At 62.0% G+C, this 20,221-nt stretch overlaps 1 protein-coding gene across 1 annotated transcript in view; it reads left to right on the forward strand.

The window, feature by feature from the left end:
• Positions 1 to 14,667, forward strand: part of GLI1 (GLI family zinc finger 1) — a 16,720-nt gene extending 2,053 nt beyond the window's left edge. The window contains exons 2-12 of the mRNA XM_026045070.1: positions 7,288 to 7,466; positions 7,669 to 7,764; positions 8,324 to 8,519; positions 8,791 to 8,953; positions 9,241 to 9,342; positions 9,473 to 9,613; positions 10,204 to 10,353; positions 10,797 to 10,961; positions 11,394 to 11,642; positions 11,811 to 12,093; positions 12,357 to 14,667. Coding sequence (XP_025900855.1) covers positions 7,370 to 7,466; positions 7,669 to 7,764; positions 8,324 to 8,519; positions 8,791 to 8,953; positions 9,241 to 9,342; positions 9,473 to 9,613; positions 10,204 to 10,353; positions 10,797 to 10,961; positions 11,394 to 11,642; positions 11,811 to 12,093; positions 12,357 to 14,623 — 3,909 coding nt within the window. The 5' untranslated portion in view covers positions 7,288 to 7,369 and the 3' untranslated portion in view covers positions 14,624 to 14,667. The remainder of the gene's footprint in view (positions 1 to 7,287; positions 7,467 to 7,668; positions 7,765 to 8,323; positions 8,520 to 8,790; positions 8,954 to 9,240; positions 9,343 to 9,472; positions 9,614 to 10,203; positions 10,354 to 10,796; positions 10,962 to 11,393; positions 11,643 to 11,810; positions 12,094 to 12,356) is intronic.
• The last annotated feature ends 5,554 nt before the right edge of the window (positions 14,668 to 20,221 follow it).

Here is a 20,221-nt window from a genome sequence, read left to right on the forward strand (position 1 = left end):
TTTTTTTTTTTTTGTGAATTTGTCTTTGCTTAACATTGGCCGGCTTGGTTCATGCTTTCCCTTGAGCCTATCCCCAGCAAACAATCAGGATACCTGCAGCCAACAAGAGTCTTTGAGGGGAAAGGGGATCTGCTGGAAATCAGGGCCCTGGGGCAAATCCATACAAAATCTTGCTATGTCTGCCTCAAGATCCCCAGCATCCCAGCCCCTCTTGGGAAACTGGAGCACACCAAGCACCCCACTCAGTATAACTCTGGTTATGCTTGGGAGCAGACTGGATCCTCTGGACACCTGCTCATCGCTGCATCACTAGTTGCTTGAGGTTCATCTGTCCTCCACATGCCAGGCTCTTTACCATCAGGCTCATAGACGGGCACACAATCAGGAGCAGGCTGGGAGATGAAGGTCGTCGGATCCTAATGATTTGAGTGAAGCTTTTTCCTGACGTGGTTGGAGCTCGCTGAGCTGGGAGGATCTCCCAAGGAGCAGGGAAGTTTCCGCCGGCGGCAGTGAGTCAGCGTAGACACCTTGTGACGTGTGCTGTCGTGTTGGGGCAGCCCGAGAAGTCGCGGCTATTGAGCTCCAGCTTGGAGGGACATCTGCAGCTCATGGCCCCAAGTATGGAGAGTGGATGTTAGGTGGGCTGGGGACGTAGCACGCTCAGCACTCCCACCACAGTGCCAGCAGAGCCAGCCCCCAGTCCCTAAGGAACAGGCTTCTCCCTGCCATTCTGATGTGCGGGGCCGCTGCACGCGTGCTTGCACACACATGCATCCTCAAGCATACAGGTAGCTGCACACATGTCCACTTACAAGCACACACCAGGTCTGGTTGGCATTTTGGAGTCCCTCTGCCCGTGCGCCTCAGTTTCTCTTTGCTCCTGCTCCTGGAGTTTAGCAATCCCACTGACATGGGGTATAGCTGGGGTCGCCAGAGCGAGGAGTTGGTGATGGCTGAGGGGATTCTTTTACAGAAATGCTCCCTGGAACATGGCAAGGGTGCCTTCATGGCACAAGTGCCCTCATATTCTTACAGCACATCAAACCCCTTCAGAAGCTGCAGAATAACAAGGGGAACAGCTGATAAAATAGCAGCCACTGAGTGGGAACAAGCAGCAAAAACACAGAGTCGGGTTTCAGCTCTGCCGCATCCGGGTACAAGCCTGGGGGAGGGGGGGCCCAGATGCAGCCCCACATCCAGCCTCCCACCCCAGCTCCCCAGGGAGCAAGCCCTGCTGGCCACCAGCGCTCCCTGAGGTGGAAGCGACCATGGCTTTAAGGGCTGGGGCTGCTGCAAGCAGGGGATGGAACAGGTCTCCAGGCAAGCGGGAGGAATGCAGGGTCCTGTGCCAACAGCCTCCAAAAGTGGCGAATACTCTGGGAGAGACAAAAGTGCTCTAGCAAGAAAGGGATCTGCCAGGGCCTTGCATGATGGGGGGACCCCTCCAGCCTCTCAGCAGACAGAGGGATTCTCTTGTCCAAAAGTAGGAGCAACTTATGCTTCCTGAATGCCCCATTAATAGTGCTGTGCTTCTTCCACTGCCAAGCATTGTCACAAGTCCGACAGTTCCACAGATACTAACCAAATAATACCGAAGAGACTAGTATTGTGTTTTTCATGTTTTAAGCACTGCTGACATCCCTGTCAGGTCCTGCGCGTACTCCTGCAGGTAGCAGCTCCTGGCGTGGGAACAGGCTCCATGTGAATTGCCTCAGCAACAGTGGCAGGGCAGAGGACACGGCAGGTCCACTCTCTGCCTGGGGAGCACAGGGTGTCCTGCCACTTTTGGGGGTGGCCCTCCCTGTAGCCCATGTGTGTGCTGGCATGGGAGGTGACAACCTGGTGCCAGGGGAAGGAGCTGTGCCCGGCAGGGGCTCCTGCAGCAATGACTCAGAGTTGGGTGTTTATGGGTCCCACATGTTCAGTTCTGCTGTTTCCCTCCAGCACTGGGAAAGGAAGAGGGAAGTATAAAAATTCCTATAGCAGCTGCTGCTGCGTCTGCACCCCCTTTACCCCCATCCCAAATCCTCGTCTCCACCCAGACCCCACTCCAGCGTGGGCAAGGGCCAGGGAAGTGGCTTTATGGGAGCAATTTGCAGGGGTAGTGCATGCTGGCAGCCAAAGCAAACAACATACGAGCCCGTGACAATTGCCCGCCTGCCCTGGGACCACCTAGCAAGCGCCGCTGCTCCTGCTCGCCTTGCAGCAGCCTCCTGATGGGCTCAGCCTCCGCCTGAGGGCCAGTGGTCCCTGCATTGGGGGAAACCAGCGCAGGGACCTCCTGCACGGGCTGCCTGTGCCTGGGGATGCTCCAGAGGGTGGCCAGGGCTGCGTTCCAGGCCGTTTGCTCAGGCACACGCCAGTGCCCGGTGCTGATGCGGGAGTGAGGGGCTGGGCTTTCCTGCCCCTCCCGGCACATGACACATAGGTGGAGCACTGCAGCTGACCAAGGGTTGTGCAGGGTCGGGCACTGGTTGGGAGCTCGGGGCCTTGCTGAAGCTGTGCACAGGGCAGAGAAGGGTTTAGGCATGGGGTGAGGATGCTTTAGTTAATGAAGAAAGCAACCGGGGCTGGGGAGGGAGGGAGGAAAGGAAAATGGAGCAGAGGATGCTCCAAATCTATCCTGGCATGGATACCTCTGCCCCCCAACCTCTACACACATCCTTCCCCTAGAGCCGGTCCTGTGCCTGTCTTGTGTTTCCAGGCAAGGGACCACCTTGGAATGGCTGAGAGCCCACACCAGCATGGGATCATGGCCCTGAATTGTCCCTTTTCAGACCCTCTGAACCTGAAGCAATGTGCTTTGTGGCAGCAGCAGTCCCTGGGCAGATTAGTTTCCCCTAGCGGGGAGCCTAGACATGTGGCAGGGCCTGGCCCAGCAGTGCTGTCGGATGCCCAGCGAGGCAGCCGGGAGGGAAGTCTGCAAGCGAGTGGTGGTGCAGACAGAGGTGGGAACGCAGAGGGAGCTGGGGCAGCAGCCCCCTCTGTTAGGCCCTGACTCAAGCCTGGGACAACTTGTGGGAGAGAATTGATCCGTTTGCGGCACAGTCAAGGGCCTTTTCCTGTCCCCAACAGGACCCTGGTGCCTGGGCTGCACGGGGAGGAGCAGTCAGGCAGCACCTGCCTCGAGATGCACGACACGCGGCCCCTCGATCCTGCGCTGGCGCTCGCGTGTGGGAGCACGGGCTCCCCGGCAGCTCCAGCCCTGCCTTGCCCATCGCTTCCATGCGCTGCGGCTTAGCCTGGCCCTCCAGCACCGGCACTTCCCGTTGCTGAAGCTGCTCTGGTTGCGGCTCTGCTGCACCAGCACGGGAACGTGGGGCTTAAGCCAGATCGTTGTTTTTCCCTAAGGCCCCATAGGGTTAAACCAATTGGGCATGTAGCTGACCCTGGGGTCACAGCACAGCCAGGGAGGGGACAGCAGGATGGCTGTGGCCAAAGCCCACCTTGGCGTGGGGAGGGTGCCCAGCCTCTCATTCTGGTGGAACAGGAGTCTCCTAAAGCATCTCCCCAGCCTGGCCCCTGCTGCAGCGCAGCCCTCCATCTGCTCTGGCCCTCCCTCACTCCCGCGATGGGGCACAGATGGGAGCGATGGGGCTTACAGCTTCACCCCTCCAAGAAACGCGTCCTGGCACACAGGCACATGCAGACACGGATGTGCAAACTGGCGCGTTCACACGAGTGTGCAGAACTGCCGATGCCCTCACGCATGCAAAGAGAGCCCTCCCCCAGGCCCCCCACGCTGGGGGCTGTGCTCGGCGGCTTGATGGATTGTGCCACACACAGCTCAGCGCTGCTGGTCTATCGGCTGGGATCTCGGCCGCACGGGCTAATCCAGCCCTGACATCACATTCCTCCGCAGTGGGACTCCGGCGCTGTTAACCCTGCTGGGGCCAGGCGCGAGCCTGCGCAGGAGGCGCTGGGGGGCAGAGAGGGCCCTGTCGCCGGTGCCCCTGCCCTGCACTGGCTGCACCCGCTGCTTGAGCCGCCCGGGGCCACTGGAGCCGGGGAGCGCGGGCGCATCCGCCTGCCCCCGAGCTTGGCCCGGCTGGTGGCCTGCGGGTAGCGGTGGGCACAGCCCCGCACCGTCCTCTTGCAGCCGACCCTCCTAAAGGCACACGTGTCCCTGTCTGGTCCTTGCGCTGCTCCAGCTCTCTCCCTGCTTTCCTGGCTCCTTTGTCTGCTGCCGCAGGTATCCCGACTTCTCATGCCGGGCAGACACCGTCAGCTTGCTGCGCTCACCTCCCTTTTGCCCCTCTTCCGTCTCATTCGTCTCCCCCGGCCAGTTCCCCAGTGTCCTCAGGAAACTGGAGCCAGATGACAGATTTCAGCCGCATTTGCAGGAAATAAAAGGCAAGGAGCTGGGGGGATGGCCAGTCCCGACCCCCTCCCGCGCGGCGTTTCTGCGTCCTGAGCCAGCCCTGCTTCAACTGCTCCTGCTGCTGGCTGCGCTCCTTGTTTTCTTGGCAGAGAGCAGGAGGAATGTGTTTCAGTTTGAGTTTCTTGGCAGGAGGAGACCTAGGGAAGATTCTCCTCAATCCCGGCTGCGCCTGGCTCTCAAATTTATGCCCATAGGCTGCGACTTGGGTGGGCCGCGGCGGTGTGCGGCGGGCGGGGGAGGCAGGCGCTGGCGGGGGGAGCCGCGGGCTGGTTCCCATTGGCTCCGCGCTGTCCCCAGTCCCCTCTGGTTGCCTGGATCTGGGGAGCCCTCGCAGACTCCACCAGGGCAGCCGGGAGCCGGGGCCCGGCGTGTTTTTCCTTTTGCCCCCGCATTCCGCGGGGCAACACGAGGACGGGGCAGAGGCACCGTGGCCATCGTGTGCTTCTGAGCTGCCCAGCTGGTGAGAACCCAGCGTGTGCCAAGCTGAGCTTGGCGGCCAAACTCCCCTCACTTCCCATGTCCAGGAAAGAGTGGGTGACTTGGCCTGGTGGGACCCTGAGCGGGGAGGCAGGCTATGGCCGTGGCCCCACCAAACTGCCCTTGGGCTTGCACAGTGTGTATTGGAAGGGCCCAAAGGGCCACCCCTTGCAGGTGGTGCGATGATGCACCAAGCTTGGCAGTCATAGGGTGGGAGCGATGAGCCCACGCTCTCACCGCGCGTGTTGGCCTGCCATGCGCCCCTGTGTGCTTCATGTACCCGTGCATGCGCTCAGGAGCGTGCTGCGTGCCCGTGTGTGCAGTTCTTGTGATGCCCTTTCTGCACGTGCTCTGCATGTTTGCACACGTGGTGGTGAGCGTGGCAGGCCGAACGTGATTGAGGATGGCCACAGTTGAGGGGCAGCAGAAAGGCTATAAACACATTAACCCTCTTTCTGGAAGGCTAGATGCCCCACGATGTCCCTGCCTTCTCTGGGACTCAGGGCAGCGGGAACAGGGTAAGTGAGGCCCTTAAGTGTCCCCAGCTGTGCAAGTGAGGCTAAGGGCTCCCCTCTGCATGTGCCTCTTCCCTGCTGTCAGCAGCAGGAAGCCCAGAGGTGCCAGGTGGGACCCACAGCGGTTGTACCCTCTAACTTTGGGGGCTGTGCAGGCAGCAGTGCAGGGACTAAGGTCCCGAGGATGTGCAAAGTCTTACAGGTTAGTGTATACATGTATCTGCACAGGTATGTGTATACGCGTGGGAGTGTGCTTGTGTATGAATCTGTGTGAGTGTTAAGTATGTGCATGTGTATACATTTGTATCTGCACATGTGTGTGTGCCAGCTTGTGTGTGGGTGGCACGGTCTTTGCTCACATGCGTACATGCATATATGTACATATGTGTATGCACGTGTGTGTGCATCTGCCCGCATGCCTCCACAGACACGTGCAAATGTTCCTGCATCTTGGTGTGTGCACAAGCAAACAGGTGTGTGCAAAAAGGCCAAGGTCTGGGATTGACTCCACAACTAGACAGACTTTCGGGAGGAATCTGTGCACTTCCTTCCTTGTCAGATGCTGTGGCTGGTGCAGGGGGAGCCAGGTGGGCTTTCCCTGGAGCTGCTCCCCTCATCTCCCCGTCTTTGCTATGGGGACCAGAGTCAGCCTTGCTTCCATTTCTTGCTCTTCCTCCTCATGTCCTTCTCTTCCCAGGCTGCAGCCCTTGCACCTTCCCTGGGTGCTCCATCCCCCTTTGCCTGCCCTGCCGTGTCCCGTCCACCCCCCCAGGCTCATTCTTCCCGGCTGACACTCTCACAAAGCCCCTAGACAGGCTTTCAAAGGGGCAACTCATGCGGAAGAATCACTGCCCCCCTCTCCTCCCTGCTCCAAATGCAACCAGGCGCTTTCCCAGCGGGGCGAGGGGCTCCCACCTCCAATGCCCTGGCCGTTTATTTGGGGTGGTTCACTCTGTTTCTCCAAGGGGGAGGCGGAGGACGTGGGAGGCCTGGGCTGGGCACCGCGCACATGGTGCCCTGCCTCATCCCTTGCTTCTTGCTCCTCACAGAGCCGCCCTCCCTCTTGCAGGGGCTCGGGATGGGACGCGTTCGGGACAGCGGGGCTGGGAGCGGAGCTGGGACCTGGCGCTCGAGCCGCCTGGCAAACCTGAGCATGGGCAGCGCCAGGTGGAGGCGGGTGGCAGTGAGAGCGGCCGCCGGGCCGGGGCTCCAGGCAGGCAGGCGGCCGTGGGCTGGGCGCAGCCCTGTGCGCAGGGGTGGGATGTGCGGGTGGGACAGGGCAGGGTTTTGACCCGCGGGCAAGGCGGGATCCCGCCGGCAAGGCAGGGCTGGGCGGGACCTGCGGGCCTGGCAGGGGCCCACGGGCAGGGCGGAGCAGGGTGCCAGCTCCGAGCCCGCGGCCGAGAGTTCCTCCGTCCGTGTGCCCGGGAGCTGGAGCCAGCCCTGTGCCCCCCGCTGGAGGTGGCCTTGCTGCCGGGTGCCCCTTGCTGCCGGGCACCGCTGCTCCGGCGCCAGCTCCTGTGCTGCGGCGTCCAGGGCGCAGGGGGCTGCCGGGCACCGGCGGAGCAGGAACGGACACGTCGTCTGCGGAGCGGCGCCCGGTTCCTCTGCCCGGGACCCTCCTCCTTAATGACCACAGCTCCCAGTGTGGGGGACAGGCCGCCCCTTGTCGCCCGCCCCCCCGGGCTGGTGACCGGGGCTGCGGCGGCCCCTACTGGCCACAGGCCCGCGGTGCCCCCCGCGGCTGCGGGCGCAGCCCCTGGGTGGGAACCCACCAGAGCGGTGAGTTTGCCAGGTCTCTGCCCGGCTGCGGCACACAGGGTGGGGGAGATGGAGCAGGTAGCGGCTGGACCCTGGAGGGGAGCACGAGAAGCTCTCTGGAAGGTGACATGTGCCCGCTTTTCTCTTCCTCAGACTGGCTCCTGCTTTGAGACCTGGGTCTACCTGTCTCCAAGGACCAGATGTGCCGCTGAGCCTGGCCAGGCCCTGCTGTGTCATGTTCAACCCCATGAATCCCCCAGTCAGCAGCTATGTTGAGCACTGCTACCTACGTCCCCTCCATGGACCAGCATCTGGCACCCCAGGACCACAAGGTTGGTCGCAGAGCCTTCCTGCTGACCAGCGCCTGGTCTGGCCTCACTGGGCTCTGAGCAATGCCTGGCACAGGCACGGAGGCACCTGATTTCTGTTTCTTGTGTCCAAAGATGCTCGTGTGTGAGGGCCTGGGGCTACCTTATCCCCTTCATGCACCTGCACCTTAACGAGTTCTCTCACTTTTCTCTTCCCTTCTACCAGGACTTGACTTCTCCTTGCGCCATCAATCAAACATTATGGGCAGTCACCATGGGTATGGGCTGGTGCCAGGCACTGAGCACCTAGGCCCTGGTGATGGTAAGTCCCCCATCTCTGGGGAAGGGTTGCGAGGCGTTGAGGCCACCCCCAGGGGATGATGTTGGTTGTGTGAGGAGCACAGGTGTGTTGGTGACGGGCTGAGGCCCTGCTGGGGACAGTGATGGTTGTGAAAAGGCAGGAGAGTGCAGAGCTTTCAGGTCCCTTGAGTACAACGAGGCCTGCGAGCAGGAGATGGGTATGTGCCAAGAGGCAAGAGGTTGAGGTGATTGCTTGCGTGTTTGTTTGCTTGGGGATTTGTGTTGGATGTGGCTGAGGGCAATTATTGGCCAAGGGGGTTAGGCCCTTTCTTAGGATGGCATTGGCTGTGGCAGAGGGTGTAGGTGTGTATCAAGGGGTTCCGCCTCCTCCAAGGACATAGGTAGCTATGGGAGGGGATGGGGGATGCTCATAGCCTTGCCATAGCCCGGAGCCAGCGCTTGGCGCCTTTGGGGTACTCCTCCAGGCTCTGTAGCACCATGTTTGTGTCCTCGGGGGGTATCTTCAGCCTCCTGGGACCCAAGCTAAGAGGAGTGCCCCCCAATCTCTGCCACCATCCCAGGCTCGCGGTTCTCAACACCCCGTGGTGCAGGCAAGCTGGGCAAGAAGCGGGCACTGTCCATCTCACCCCTGTCAGATTCTAGCATTGACCTGCAAACGGTGATCCGCACCTCGCCCAACTCCCTCGTTGCTTTCATCAACTCCCGCTGCGCTTCCGCCAGCGGCTCCTACGGCCATCTCTCCATCAGCACCATCAGGTGGGCACCAGACATCAGCCCTGCTGGCACGGGCACAGTCCCTCCGTGTAGGATCCTGCATGCCAGGGCCCAAAATGGAGTGTCTGGAGGGACTAGGGAAGGGGGAAGCAGTTGGCCCAGAGGGCTGCTTACCTAAGGAGGGCAGCGGGGGCCGTGGCTTAGGGCAGCAGTGGCTGGGAGCTCAGGCACCTGGGCTCTCTGCCTGGCTCAGAGAGGCTGGAATTTCTGTCCTGTGCTCATGCCATCTGTTCATCCCTCTTGCTCTTTGCAGTCCGTCATTGGGGTATCAGAGTCCTCCGGGTCAGCAGAAGGGCCAAGGGCACCTGTTTGGCCACACTCCCCCGCTGCCCCCATGTAGCTCCCATGAACATCTGCCCAGCCGCCCAGGGCTGCTGCCTCCTGCTTCAGCTCGCAGCAGCCTGAAGCACTGCCAGGTAAGGGGGCCCCAGGGGATATTTCCGACCTGAGGCAAGACAGGGACCCTTGAGTAAGGCAGGACTGGTGGGGGGGACCTATGGGCTTCACAAGGGCCCACAAGCTGAGCAGTGATGTCAATTAGCTCTTCTGATTTGAAGAACGCGCCGCGGGTGGGGAGTGTTCCCATTGAACCTGCAAGCATGCCTGCAACAGGGTGTCTGCCATGCACCCACCCTGGAGGGTGGCTGGTGGGCAGCCCACTGCTGTCTGCTTTTCACTCCCCCTCTCTCCCCTGTCATGGTAGCAGCTGAAGTTGGAGCGGAGTTTGAGCAGCCCTTTGACAGCCAAATACCCCGAGGAGAGATCCGAGGGTGATGTGTCCAGTCCAGCCTCCACAGGCACCCAGGTACAGCACCCCACGGGCCTTGAGACCATCCCCTTCCTTCAAGGCTCCACACTCCTCCTCAGTGTCACTTCCAGTGACAGGGAGCCAAAGGGTCATGCCTGAGGGTGATAATCTAACTCTGCCCACTCAGGACCCCTTGTTGGGGATGCTCGATGTTCGGGAGGATCTGGAGAAGGAGGATGGGAAAACTGAGGCTGAGACTGTCTACGAAACCAATTGCTACTGGGATGGTTGTGCCAAAGAATTTGACACTCAGGAGCAGCTGGTGCATGTGAGTTGGGTCCTGCCTGGGCCCCCCAGCCCTAGAACTTGTCCCTGGTCTGCTGGCTGACATCCCTCGGTGTCAGCTTTTGACCCTACCCTGAGACTGACCTATGCTGGGCTGAACCCCACTAAGAACTCGCCACACAGGTGAGCGATGTTGGAAGTTGTTCCTAGGGAGGGAGGGACATGCATCCTCCACTTCTTGTAGGTAAGTCCTTGGTGATTCCCCCGTGCCATGTTTCTAGGAACACCCCCAAATACGGCCTTTTTCTCCCTGTTGGGGCAGTTCTCTTGAAATTCTGGTGCCTTTCCAGACTTTGCTCTCCGTGTCTTCTCCATGCCACTATAACTCCCTTCTACGCCTTTGGTCATCTTCATAGATCACCTTGATCCCTTTTTCTTCTCTTTGTCCTCCTGAGATAACTCAAACGTGTCTCCTGTATCCTCTGCCTCCTCCAGACTCCAGCTGACCGCTCCATATCTCCTTAATCCCCTGTGTTTCCACAAGCTGTCCCATTCCTTCTGCATCCACCTTCCCGCTATGATATCCTCTAAGATGCCTGTATACATGGATCCCTTGGTGCTCTCTCTCTCCAGCATATCAACAATGAGCATATCCATGGGGAGAAGAAGGAGTTCGTGTGCCACTGGGCAGCCTGTTCCCGGGAGCAGAGGCCCTTCAAGGCTCAGTACATGTTGGTGGTGCACATGCGGCGGCACACGGGCGAGAAACCTCACAAGTGCACGGTGAGCTGGCCTAGACGTCTGCAAAGCACCCACTGCGTGGTGGGGACTTGCACCAGGCAAAGCTTGGGGCAGGGTAGGGCTGGCCCAAGCCGGCACTGAAGGGTGGGGAAGATGGGGTGGGAGGTAGGACAGATGGGGTGGTCAGGAGTGTGGTAATTTATGGCAGGGTGGGGTGCGTGTGTGTCAGGCCAGGGCACGGGTGCATCTGAGGTGAACGGGTACATGCAGCAGACTGGGCACGCTGTGCTTATGAGGTGCCATGATCTATGCCAGAGGGGTCAAGGGCTGTGTGGCGGGGTGGGAACGCGCACCTGCAGGTGGGCAGGTGTGTGGGCGGTGCGGGAGGTGTCCACGGCAGATGTGTCATGGGTATATGGTGTGGGGTGATGTGGTACAGGTCTGTTGAAGGTATGTGGCATGTTTCACCCTGCCTGCCTGCACAGTTTGAGGGCTGTAACAAAGCCTACTCGCGCCTGGAGAACCTCAAGACACATCTGCGCTCCCACACGGGTGAGAAACCCTACGTGTGTGAACACGAGGGTTGTAACAAGGCCTTCTCCAACGCTTCTGACCGAGCCAAGCACCAAAACCGCACCCACTCCAATGAGGTAGGGTTCAGCCGAGACTCCTTTGCATCCCCATGACCCTTGACTCCTCCTACACCTCTCTGCATGCCCAGGTCTTTCTCTGTGTGTGCCAACTCTCTCCTGCCTGCTCCGTAAAGTGTAGTCCCCTGTTCCCCTCCTTGGGCACCTACATGCTCCCCGAGGCCCCCTTGCTCCCTGCCCTGTTCCTGTGCAGCCACAGCACTTGCGTTACTGCCCAGGCTTCTCAGTACCCCCCTTCAGGGCCTTGAAAGGAAGCACTTGATGTGCCCCTCCAAGGGGATACGGTCTCCTTGATCCCTTCCCACCTCCAGTTCCCAGGTTTGCTGGAGATGGGGAGGAGGGAGCTCTATTCCATGCTGCATTGGGAGGTGTTTCCTGTTTTGAAATAATGCCCTCCCTCCATTCCTCCATTTCTGCATTTTCCTGTGGCAGAAGCCTTATGTGTGCAAGATCCCAGGCTGCACTAAGCGCTACACAGATCCCAGCTCCCTGCGCAAACACGTGAAAACTGTGCACGGTCCAGACGCCCACGTCACCAAGAAGCACCGAGGCGACGTGGTGCCAGGCCGCTCACTGCCTGCTCCCAGCATCGCTCCTGATCTGAAGCAGGAAAAGGACCCCAACGGCCCTAGCGATGCCCGGAAGGATGACAGCAAACTCTTGGTGCCGGACTTGGCCTTGGTAAGGAGCTGACACGGGTTGAAGCTGCAGGGACATCCAGCCAGGTCTGGAAGAAGGGTCAGTTTGCACGGAGGGGTGACGTGTGACAGGCGTCACAGTTTGCCCCACGTGTGCAGTGGATGTCCTATCTCGGTTGTTTTCCTTTGCTAATTGCCTGGGTTTCCCCAGAAGCCGCAGCCCAGCCCAGGTGGGCAGTCATCCTGCAGCAGCGACCACTCTCCTCTCGGCAGCACCACCAACAATGACAGTGGTGTGGAGATGACCGGCAACGCAGGTGGCAGCTATGAGGACCTGTCCACGCTGGAGGAGGTGGTGCCTGGGGAAGCCATGGGCACCTCAGGACTCATGGCCCTCCACAAACTGGAAAATCTTCGCATTGACAAATTGAAGCAGATGAGAAAGCCATCAGCTGCCAAGGAGAGCCTGAAGTTGCCCACCATTCCTGGAGCCGGTGAGACCATGGCACCCACTCACCTGGGTGCAGCCTTGTGGGCACGGGCTTGAGCAAAGTGGTGTTTCGAGTCAAAGTGTTTTCCGCTTTGCTTTTGCGAGCCTAGGAGCCTCACACATGGGCTCCACCCCACCTTCTACCCCTCCTCATTGCTGTCGCTTGACCCCCTTTCTTGTCCTGGCAGGCGCCATGCATGGGATGTTCCTCCTCCAAGCGTGGGTGCCGTGCTGTGCTCTGATGCAACTCCCCTTTCCTTTCTCCAGGCCTGCCCGGAGAGATGCCTGGGCTCTCTGTGCCCGCGCCGGTCGCCTCGCACCGCCGCATCGCGGAGCTGGGCATGCCGCCGGGCGAGCGCCGGAGCAGTGCCACCAGCACCGTAAGCTCAGCCTACACGGTTAGCCGCCGCTCTTCCCTGGTGTCCCCGTACCTGCCTGGGCCATGCCTGGGCGTCGAGGCCGGGGCGCTGCCGAGCGGGGCCGGCCTGGCGGACGGCTCTGATCCCATCTCTCCGGACGCCTCGCGACGCTCCAGCGATGCCAGCCACTGCGGGGGACTGCCCGGCGTGGGCAGCCTCACGCCTGCCCAGCGCTACCGGCTCAAAGCCAAATACGCCATGGCCACAGGTGGCCCCCCGCCCACCCCGCTGCCCAGCGTGGAGCGGGGGGGCCTGGGGGGCCGCGGCAGCTTGCCTGGGGACTGCGTGGGGGCAGCCGTGCCCTCCGCCCTGGCAAACGGCTCCGTGCGAAGGCACAGCTCCAACGAGTACCCTGGCTATGCAGGCGGCGTCCGTCTTCACCTGGTGCCGGGGAATGGGGTGCGACGGGCCAGCGACCCTGCCCGGACAGTGGCCAACCCGCACGCTGTGCCCAAAGTGAACCGTTTTAAGAGCGTGGGCAATGTGAATGCGCCAGGAGTGGGCAGAGTTGCCCTGCAGCCCCTGGGCGGTTCCGATGCCAACCTCCAGCGCCACGTCTTCTCCCCGCGCCCACCCAGCATCAGTGAAAATGTTTTCTTGGAAAGCATCAACATGGAGAGCCCTGGCCCGGGCACAGAGCCTGCCTTGCTGGAGATGGGGCAGTACTTGAACTACCCTGCCGACCGCTTCCAGTGCCAGGGCACGGGCATGGAGCTCCGGGGGGAAGGCCCGTACCATGGTGCTCCCCGGACCACGGCGGGCATGCAGCTGCACCCCGGTGAGCCTGGGGATATGGAAGAGGCCTTGCTTCAGTCTGAGTTCTCCCTGCCTCAGTGCCAGGTGAATTCGCATTTCATGAGTATGTGCGCTGGCACCGAGACCGTGCCAGCTCTTTGGGATGAACCTTCCCAGGGCAACCTGGATTTGAATTCAGGGCAGCCAAGTGTCACTGTGCCCACCACTCCCATGTCTGGGGGCCACTGTCACCATCACAGTCCTCAGTACCCACTACCTGGTGCTTGTGGACAGCAACCCAAACTTATGAACACGTGCCAGGACAGTGGATTTTCTGGTGGGCACCAGCTAAACCGACTGCAGATCAAATCTGAGCAGCATTACCCAGCGCCTGCCCCGGTGCTCACATCCTGCCAGAATGCCACCCCTCCCCGACCCATGCAGCCTCCCGCATCCTTTGGCCAAGGCATGAACGCGAGGCCTGCTGGTTTCCAGCCCGAGGAGCGGGCAGGCGTCAGCTACACGGGCATGTTGAGCCCGGGCGGGCGACGAGCCCAGACGCCCACTCTGCAGGCCAAAGAAGTGATGGTCCGTAGCTACGTGCAGGCCCAGCAGGCTCTGATGTGGGGAGACGAGCTCGCCTGCAAGGGAGGGGAGGTGGGCATGGCACTGGGCAGCGAACGTGGGCAGTGCCAAGCCATGCAGGCGCCGCTGTACCTCAGCCCCAAGTACGCGGGTTATCAAGAGAAGCCAGATCACCTGCAGGGTCTGGCAGAAAACCAACACCTCCTCAGCCCCCCTTGCTTTAGCCCAGAGATGGTGCCGCATCCTCCCGATGGCCCCAAGCCGCTTGGGCATCCAAACAGCCTGGGCTATGCGGGCAACCTTGCAGAGCCGAGCCACTCCTATGAGGGGGTGGAAGCTCCAGGCGCCAGCTCGCGGTGCCTGCTTCACTTGCCTCCTGTTCACCCCACGCCCCAGGGACCCACCAACCCTCTCATGTATTACCCAGGCCAGGGTACACACACGGAAGCGCATAAAGATGGGCATAAGGTGCTGAGCCACGTGGCAGCGAGCTGTGGGGGTCCTGCTCATTACGGGGCGAGCTTGGAAGGCCTGAAGGGCAGCTCCTATCCCTACCTGGATTCGGGGGAGCAGGTGGCCAACAGCTTGGACTCGCTGGACCTGGAGAACACGCACCTTGATTTTGCGGCCATCGTGGAGGATTCGGAGGCGCCTGCGCTGCTGCCGGGACCGCCAAGCCCTGCTGGTGGCCTCCTGCTTCCCGCATCCAGCAGTGCCAACATGGCCGTGGGTGACATGAGCTCCATGCTGAGCACCCTGGCAGGGGAGAGCCATTTCCTCAACTCCCTGTCCTAGCTGGGTGCACCAGCGAGCAGGTGGGTACGTCTGCTGCAGCCTGAGGGTCCCCCAGCCTTTCTGGGGCAGAGGCAGGAGGCCCCCAGAGCTCTCCACCGTTTATGCCCTGTGGAGCAGAGTGCCCCTGCAGCAGTTTGTCACTGTCAGGCTTTTCCATGGGAAGGATCCTGCAGAGCCCAAGATGCAGCTGCAAGGGGGATTCCTGAGCACCTCTGCAAGGGGTAACGTGCCAGACCTGGCGCCTCCGCTTCAGTGCCCCTTTTCCTTGCCTTCCCCAGGCCTCTGGACCAAGCAGTCCCATGCAAAGCCTTAATGTCAAAACCAAAGAGTTTTACCCATGCAGGCAGGTGTCCTCCCTGTGTCCCTGCTGCTCCCCCTCAAATCCTCGTCCTTGTGAGGACTCCAGTTGCTCTTTTCCTGACAAGACTCTCCTGCTCCCATTTGCCCAAGGATGGGAGAGCGGGGGGACCGTCCTCTAGCATGGGGATGCCAGCAGGAGGCCTTGGGGTGCCTGGTGCCGCCTGCACCGTTCTGTATATACTGTGCATATGTGTATGTCTTCCTTGCAGGTGTCACCTCAGCCTCTGTTTTGTTTGACAGCAGCCACAGTCGCCCTCCCTTCCCATTAAACCCTTTCTCAGGGGAGCATGAGCTGTGTGCATCTTTATCCCTGCAGCCAGGCTCCAAGCTGCCCCTGTGCCAGGCGCTGGAGACACCTCGCCCTCCTCTGCCTGCCTGGGGACCCTTTCTAGGGCTCTCAGAGATTATCTAGGTGTCTTTGAGGCTACTCTGGACCTCTTCCTAGGGTGCCCGGGTGTCGTTTGGATGCCTGAATGGTGCTGTACGTTCTCCAGTGAACCTCCTGAGGGCACTTCTGCTGCTTCTGCAAAGTATCTGTTCTCCTTGAAGCTTCTCCCAAAGCTTCAAAAGGCAGGTGCAGCTTCTCTGGGGCTGTGCCGTGCATTTTATCTGTTTGCTTAGACCCTCCTGGTGCCTCTGGGGTTGCTTCAGGACTCTTTCCTGGACCCTGGTTTTATTCCCAGGGCTCCAGGCTTCCAAGGGCTGGTGGAGTCTCCAGGGAGCTGTGGGCTCTGCAGAGCCTTTCCAAGGCATGCGGGATTCCTCCATCTCCGGGGTCTGCTCTCAAAATCTCAGCTCACCAGGGCCTGCTGTCCCTCCGTCTTCCCAGGCTCTTTGGGGAACGCAGAGCTCTTCTCGGGGACATCAGCAGCGCTTCCCTCGTCCTTCCTGGGGGCTCCGTGGCGCTGGCAGGCGCTGGCACTGCGCAGCAGGGGCAGGGGGAGCTCCCGGGGTGCTCTAGGCCCGCGGGGCTTGGACCGCCCCTGCCACGTGCATCGCTGCCGGCCACGAGGCACTGTCCGCGGGCCCAGCTCCGGCTGGTGCAGCGGAACAACCACGTGAGAGCCTCCACGAAGTGTCTTTGGCGGGGGCGTCCAAAGAGCAGGAGCAGCCAGCAGCCCTGCGCGTGTGCAGCCCGTGTGGCCGGGCAAGCTGCGGCCGCCTCCTGAGGACGTTTCAGAGCTGCAGCTGCCCGGCTCGCACGCACCCCTTGCAGCCGTGGTGCCTCCTGCACCGCCTCGTTCCGTTTCACGCAAGCAGCCAGGATTCTCGTGCCCCATGCAGGTGATGCCGCTCATGCCCCATGCAGGTGGTGCAGCTCGTACCCTGTGCAGGTGGTGCCACTCATGCCCCGTGCAGGTGATGCCGCTCATGCCCCGTGCAGGTGATGCTGCTCATGCCCCATGCAGGTGGTGCCACTCATGCCCCGTGCAGGTGATGCTGCTCATGCCCCGTGCAGGTGATGCCGCCCATGCCCCATGCAGGTGGTGCCACTCATGCTCCGTGCAGGTGATGCCGCTCATGCCCCGTACAAGTGGTGCCGCTCATGCCCCGTACAAGTGGTGCCACTCATGCCCCGTGCAGGTGATGCCGCTCATGCCCCNGTGGTGCCACTCATGCCCCGTGCAGGTGATGCCGCTCATGCCCCGTACAAGTGGTGCCACTCATGCCCCATGCAGGTGGTGCCACTCATGCCCCGTGCAGGTGGTGCTGCTCATGCCCCGTGCAGGTGATGCCACTCATGCCCCGTGCAGGTGGTGCCACTCATGCTCCGTGCAGGTGGTGCTGCTCATGCCCCGTGCAAGTGGTGCCACTCATGCCCCGTGCAGGTGATGCTGCTCATGCCCCGTGCAGGTGATGCCGCTCGTGCCCCGTACAAGTGGTGCCACTCATGCCCCGTGCAGGTGGTGCCACTCATGCCCCGTGCAGGTGGTGCTGCTCACTGCTGCCTGCTGCTGTTCGCAACGCTCTGCACTGCGCAGGAGGCGGAGCGCGGAGCCGGAGCGATGCCGGAGCGCGGGCACGCGGGGGCAGCACTCCGGGTGTGGGAGCACTCCAGCTGTGCAGTCACCTGTGGGTACAAGCTTAGGTGGTCATACAGGCTTGGGAAGGTCTCTACAGGCTTCGTGGGCCCATATGGACTAGTAGAAGCCTCGCCAGGCACCTGTGGGCTCCTGCAGGTCCCTTGCTGGCATCTACGTGCTCTTGGGCACCCGCATGGGCTTGTAGGTGCATCTACAGCCGCAGCCCAATGGGGCTCCTGTGTCACAGCAGACATCTCCCGAAGCGCCGTGGCGGGGAGGCCGCCCGCACGCAGCGGTCCCTGCCACCCACACTCGCTGCCGCCCGGGCTCTGCAGGGTCCCGGGGCTCGCCCACGCACTCGGACCGGGCGCCGCGGCCGCGCGTGTCCCGCTGACCCTGGCTCCAGCCGGCACAGGGTGCACTGCACAATCCCCTCTGCCTTGCCCCCTTTTCCCACTCCGGGGTGCTCCTTCCTCCCTTCCTCCACTTCTCCCTTTCCCTCTTTTTCCCATCTGTGCTTCCTCCTCCCCTGCTCACCCTCTCCCTCACTCCCTTTCCCACCTCCCTTCTTTTTCCTTGCCCATTCCACCTCTCCCTTCTCCACCTTTCCCTCTCCGTGATTGTTCCTCTCCTGCCTTTGCCTTGCCCCCTTTCCCCACTCCCTTCTTCTCCTTTTCCTGTTCCCCCTCTCCCTTTCCGCCCCATCTTTCCTCTCTCCATGCTTGTTCCTCCCCCACTCTACATCTCCCCTTGCGCCACCACCTTTGTCCCCTCGTGTCCCCATATCTCCTGTGTCCCCAGCTGTGTCCCCCCATAGCCCCATGTTCCCCTCTGACCCCACAAAGTCTCTGCACCCTACTGCATGTCTCCCACCTGCAGTGTCCCCATGTCCCCCAACATCCTCCCCGTGTCCCCCTATCACCCCATGTGGCCCAGGCACCTCCATGTCCCTGCATCTCCCCATATTCCCCCCCTCCCAGACCACTGTTTCCTCATGTCTCCGTGTCCTCGTGTGTCCCCGTGTCCCCCCACTGGCCGCAGTGTTCCTGTCCCCCAGCACCAGCCTGCGACCGCCATCCCCCGCTGCCGCCAGCCTGGGCACTGTGGGGTGTCACGAGCGCGTCTGGCCTCAGTGCAGGCAAGGGGCAGGGTGCAGGAGGGGTGGAGGTGGCACCTACCCCATGGGACACACAGCGTGGTGCAGAGGGTGACGTGGAGGGTGTAGGGACCCATGTGGGGGGGACACTGCACGTCGTGTGACGCAGCCACTGGCTGTCCCCAAGTCCCCACACGGTGCCACGTGTCCCGGGGGCAGCGCAGCAGCTTTAGGGACTATAAATACCCCAAGGCGGCGCTGGCGGGGGGGCGGGACACAGTGGGGGGGGCGTGGGGGCAGCTCTGCTATGGGCCTGGCCTGGCCCGGCCCGCGGCCCCGCGGCCCCCCCGGCCCTATGGCCTGCTCTGCTGCTCCCTGCTGCCACCCGCCCTGCTATCCCCTTCCCTGCTGTCCCCCATCCTGTCCCCCTCCCTGCTGCCACCCTCCCTGCTGTCCCCTGCCCTGTCCCCCGCCCTGCTGTGCACCCTCTTGCTGCCACCCCCCCTGCTATTGCCCACCACCCTGTCCCCAGTCCTGCTGTCCCCCATTCTGTCCCCATTCCTGCTGCCCCCCACCCTTCTACCCTCCCTGCTGTCCCTCCTCTTGTCACCCCCCCCGGGCCTCCTCCTGGTGTCCCCCTCAACCCTGTCACGCCCATTGGGACCCTATCCCCTGCTGCTGCCCCCCGCCCTGCTGCCCCCTCTGCCTCCCCCCGCCCTCCTGCTGCCCCCTGCACTGCCCCCCCCAGGGCCCCCGCTCCTGCCCCCCACCGCGCTGCCCCACTGAGGAGCGGAGCTCCAAGCGACGGGGCTCAGGGGGGGTCCGGAGCTGCCCCCCCACCACAAGGCGCCGTGAGGCAGTGGTGAGTAGGGGGGTGCGGGGGGCACTCGGGCATGGGGAGGCAGAGCCAGGGGAGCCCAGGTTGAGGGTATCGGGGGATGAAGTGGGGTGCGCAGGCAATGGGTGATTGCACAAGGAGCAGGGCACTTGCACGAGCACCAGGGCAGCTGCACGGGGGCAGCTGCATAAGGTTTAATGCATTTGAACGAGGATGGAGGGAGGCTTTGGCATGGGGCTGGGGCTCCTGCACAAGGCCAGAGGCACTTATGCAAAGAGAGGGTAATTTGCTCGAGGATGTGGGTATTTGCACGGGCCTGGGGCATTTGCACAAGGATAGGGAGGCTTTTGCACAACGACGAGGGTCTTTTTCACAGGGCTGGGACATTTGCACAGGTTGATGCATTTGCACAAGGATGGGCGCAGCTTTTGCATGAGACCTGGGACGTTTCCAAAGGGCTGGTGCTGACAGGGAGGTCCCGGATCTCCCCGCGCCCAGGGGCAACTGGGGGTCCAGGGTCACCTTCCCCAGGGCCACGTGGGTTCCCCGCACGTGGCATCGCGCAGCTACACACAGAATGGGGGCTAATTGTGCCAGATGGGGCCACGTGCAGCCGCGGGGGGGGCCATGCTGAACCCCTCCTGCACATGCCTCCCAAGCGCTAATCCCTGTGCAAAGCGCACGGGCTTAGCGCAGCACGAGCCATGCAGGCTGCTGCAGGGAGGGGGGTTGCACAGGGCCACGGGCAAGACTGGCCACGTGGGCTGTGCCGGGGCACCCGTGCTGCGCTGCAGTGGGGAATCGCTTCCCTGACAGTGTGTCAGGCTGAACAGCTGAGCGTTGCAGCCGTGCATTGCTGCAGCAGCAAGACAGGTGATGCTGAGCATTGCAGAGCTGCAGTGCAACGCAGTGCCTTGCAGCAGTGCAGGGCGGCGTGTTGCAGTGCTGGGCACTGCAGCGGTGCTGGGCACTGCAGCGGTGCAGTGCCATGCAGCGCCTGGCATTGCACCCGTGCAGTGCAGCCCTGCAGAGCCGGACCAAACCGAGCTTTGCCGCCGAGCGGAGCCGAGCGGTCCCGAGCGGCCCGGAGCCGAAGGCGGGAGCAGCAGCGAGCGGGGCCGAGCGCTGCCGAGAGCGCCCGGCCGGGGCCGAGCGCTGCCGAGCGGCTCCGGAAATTCCCGAGCGGCGCCGAAGGGCGCCGGTCCCGCAGTGCGGGCGGCACGTGCCCGCGCGCCGAAGTGTGTCAGTGGGGCAGCGGGCGGTCACGTGCGCGCGCCGCA

This window comes from Nothoprocta perdicaria, unplaced genomic scaffold (assembly GCF_003342845.1).
Source record: "Nothoprocta perdicaria isolate Ctin4 unplaced genomic scaffold, notPer1 scaffold_398, whole genome shotgun sequence".
Taxonomy (NCBI): domain Eukaryota; kingdom Metazoa; phylum Chordata; class Aves; order Tinamiformes; family Tinamidae; genus Nothoprocta; species Nothoprocta perdicaria.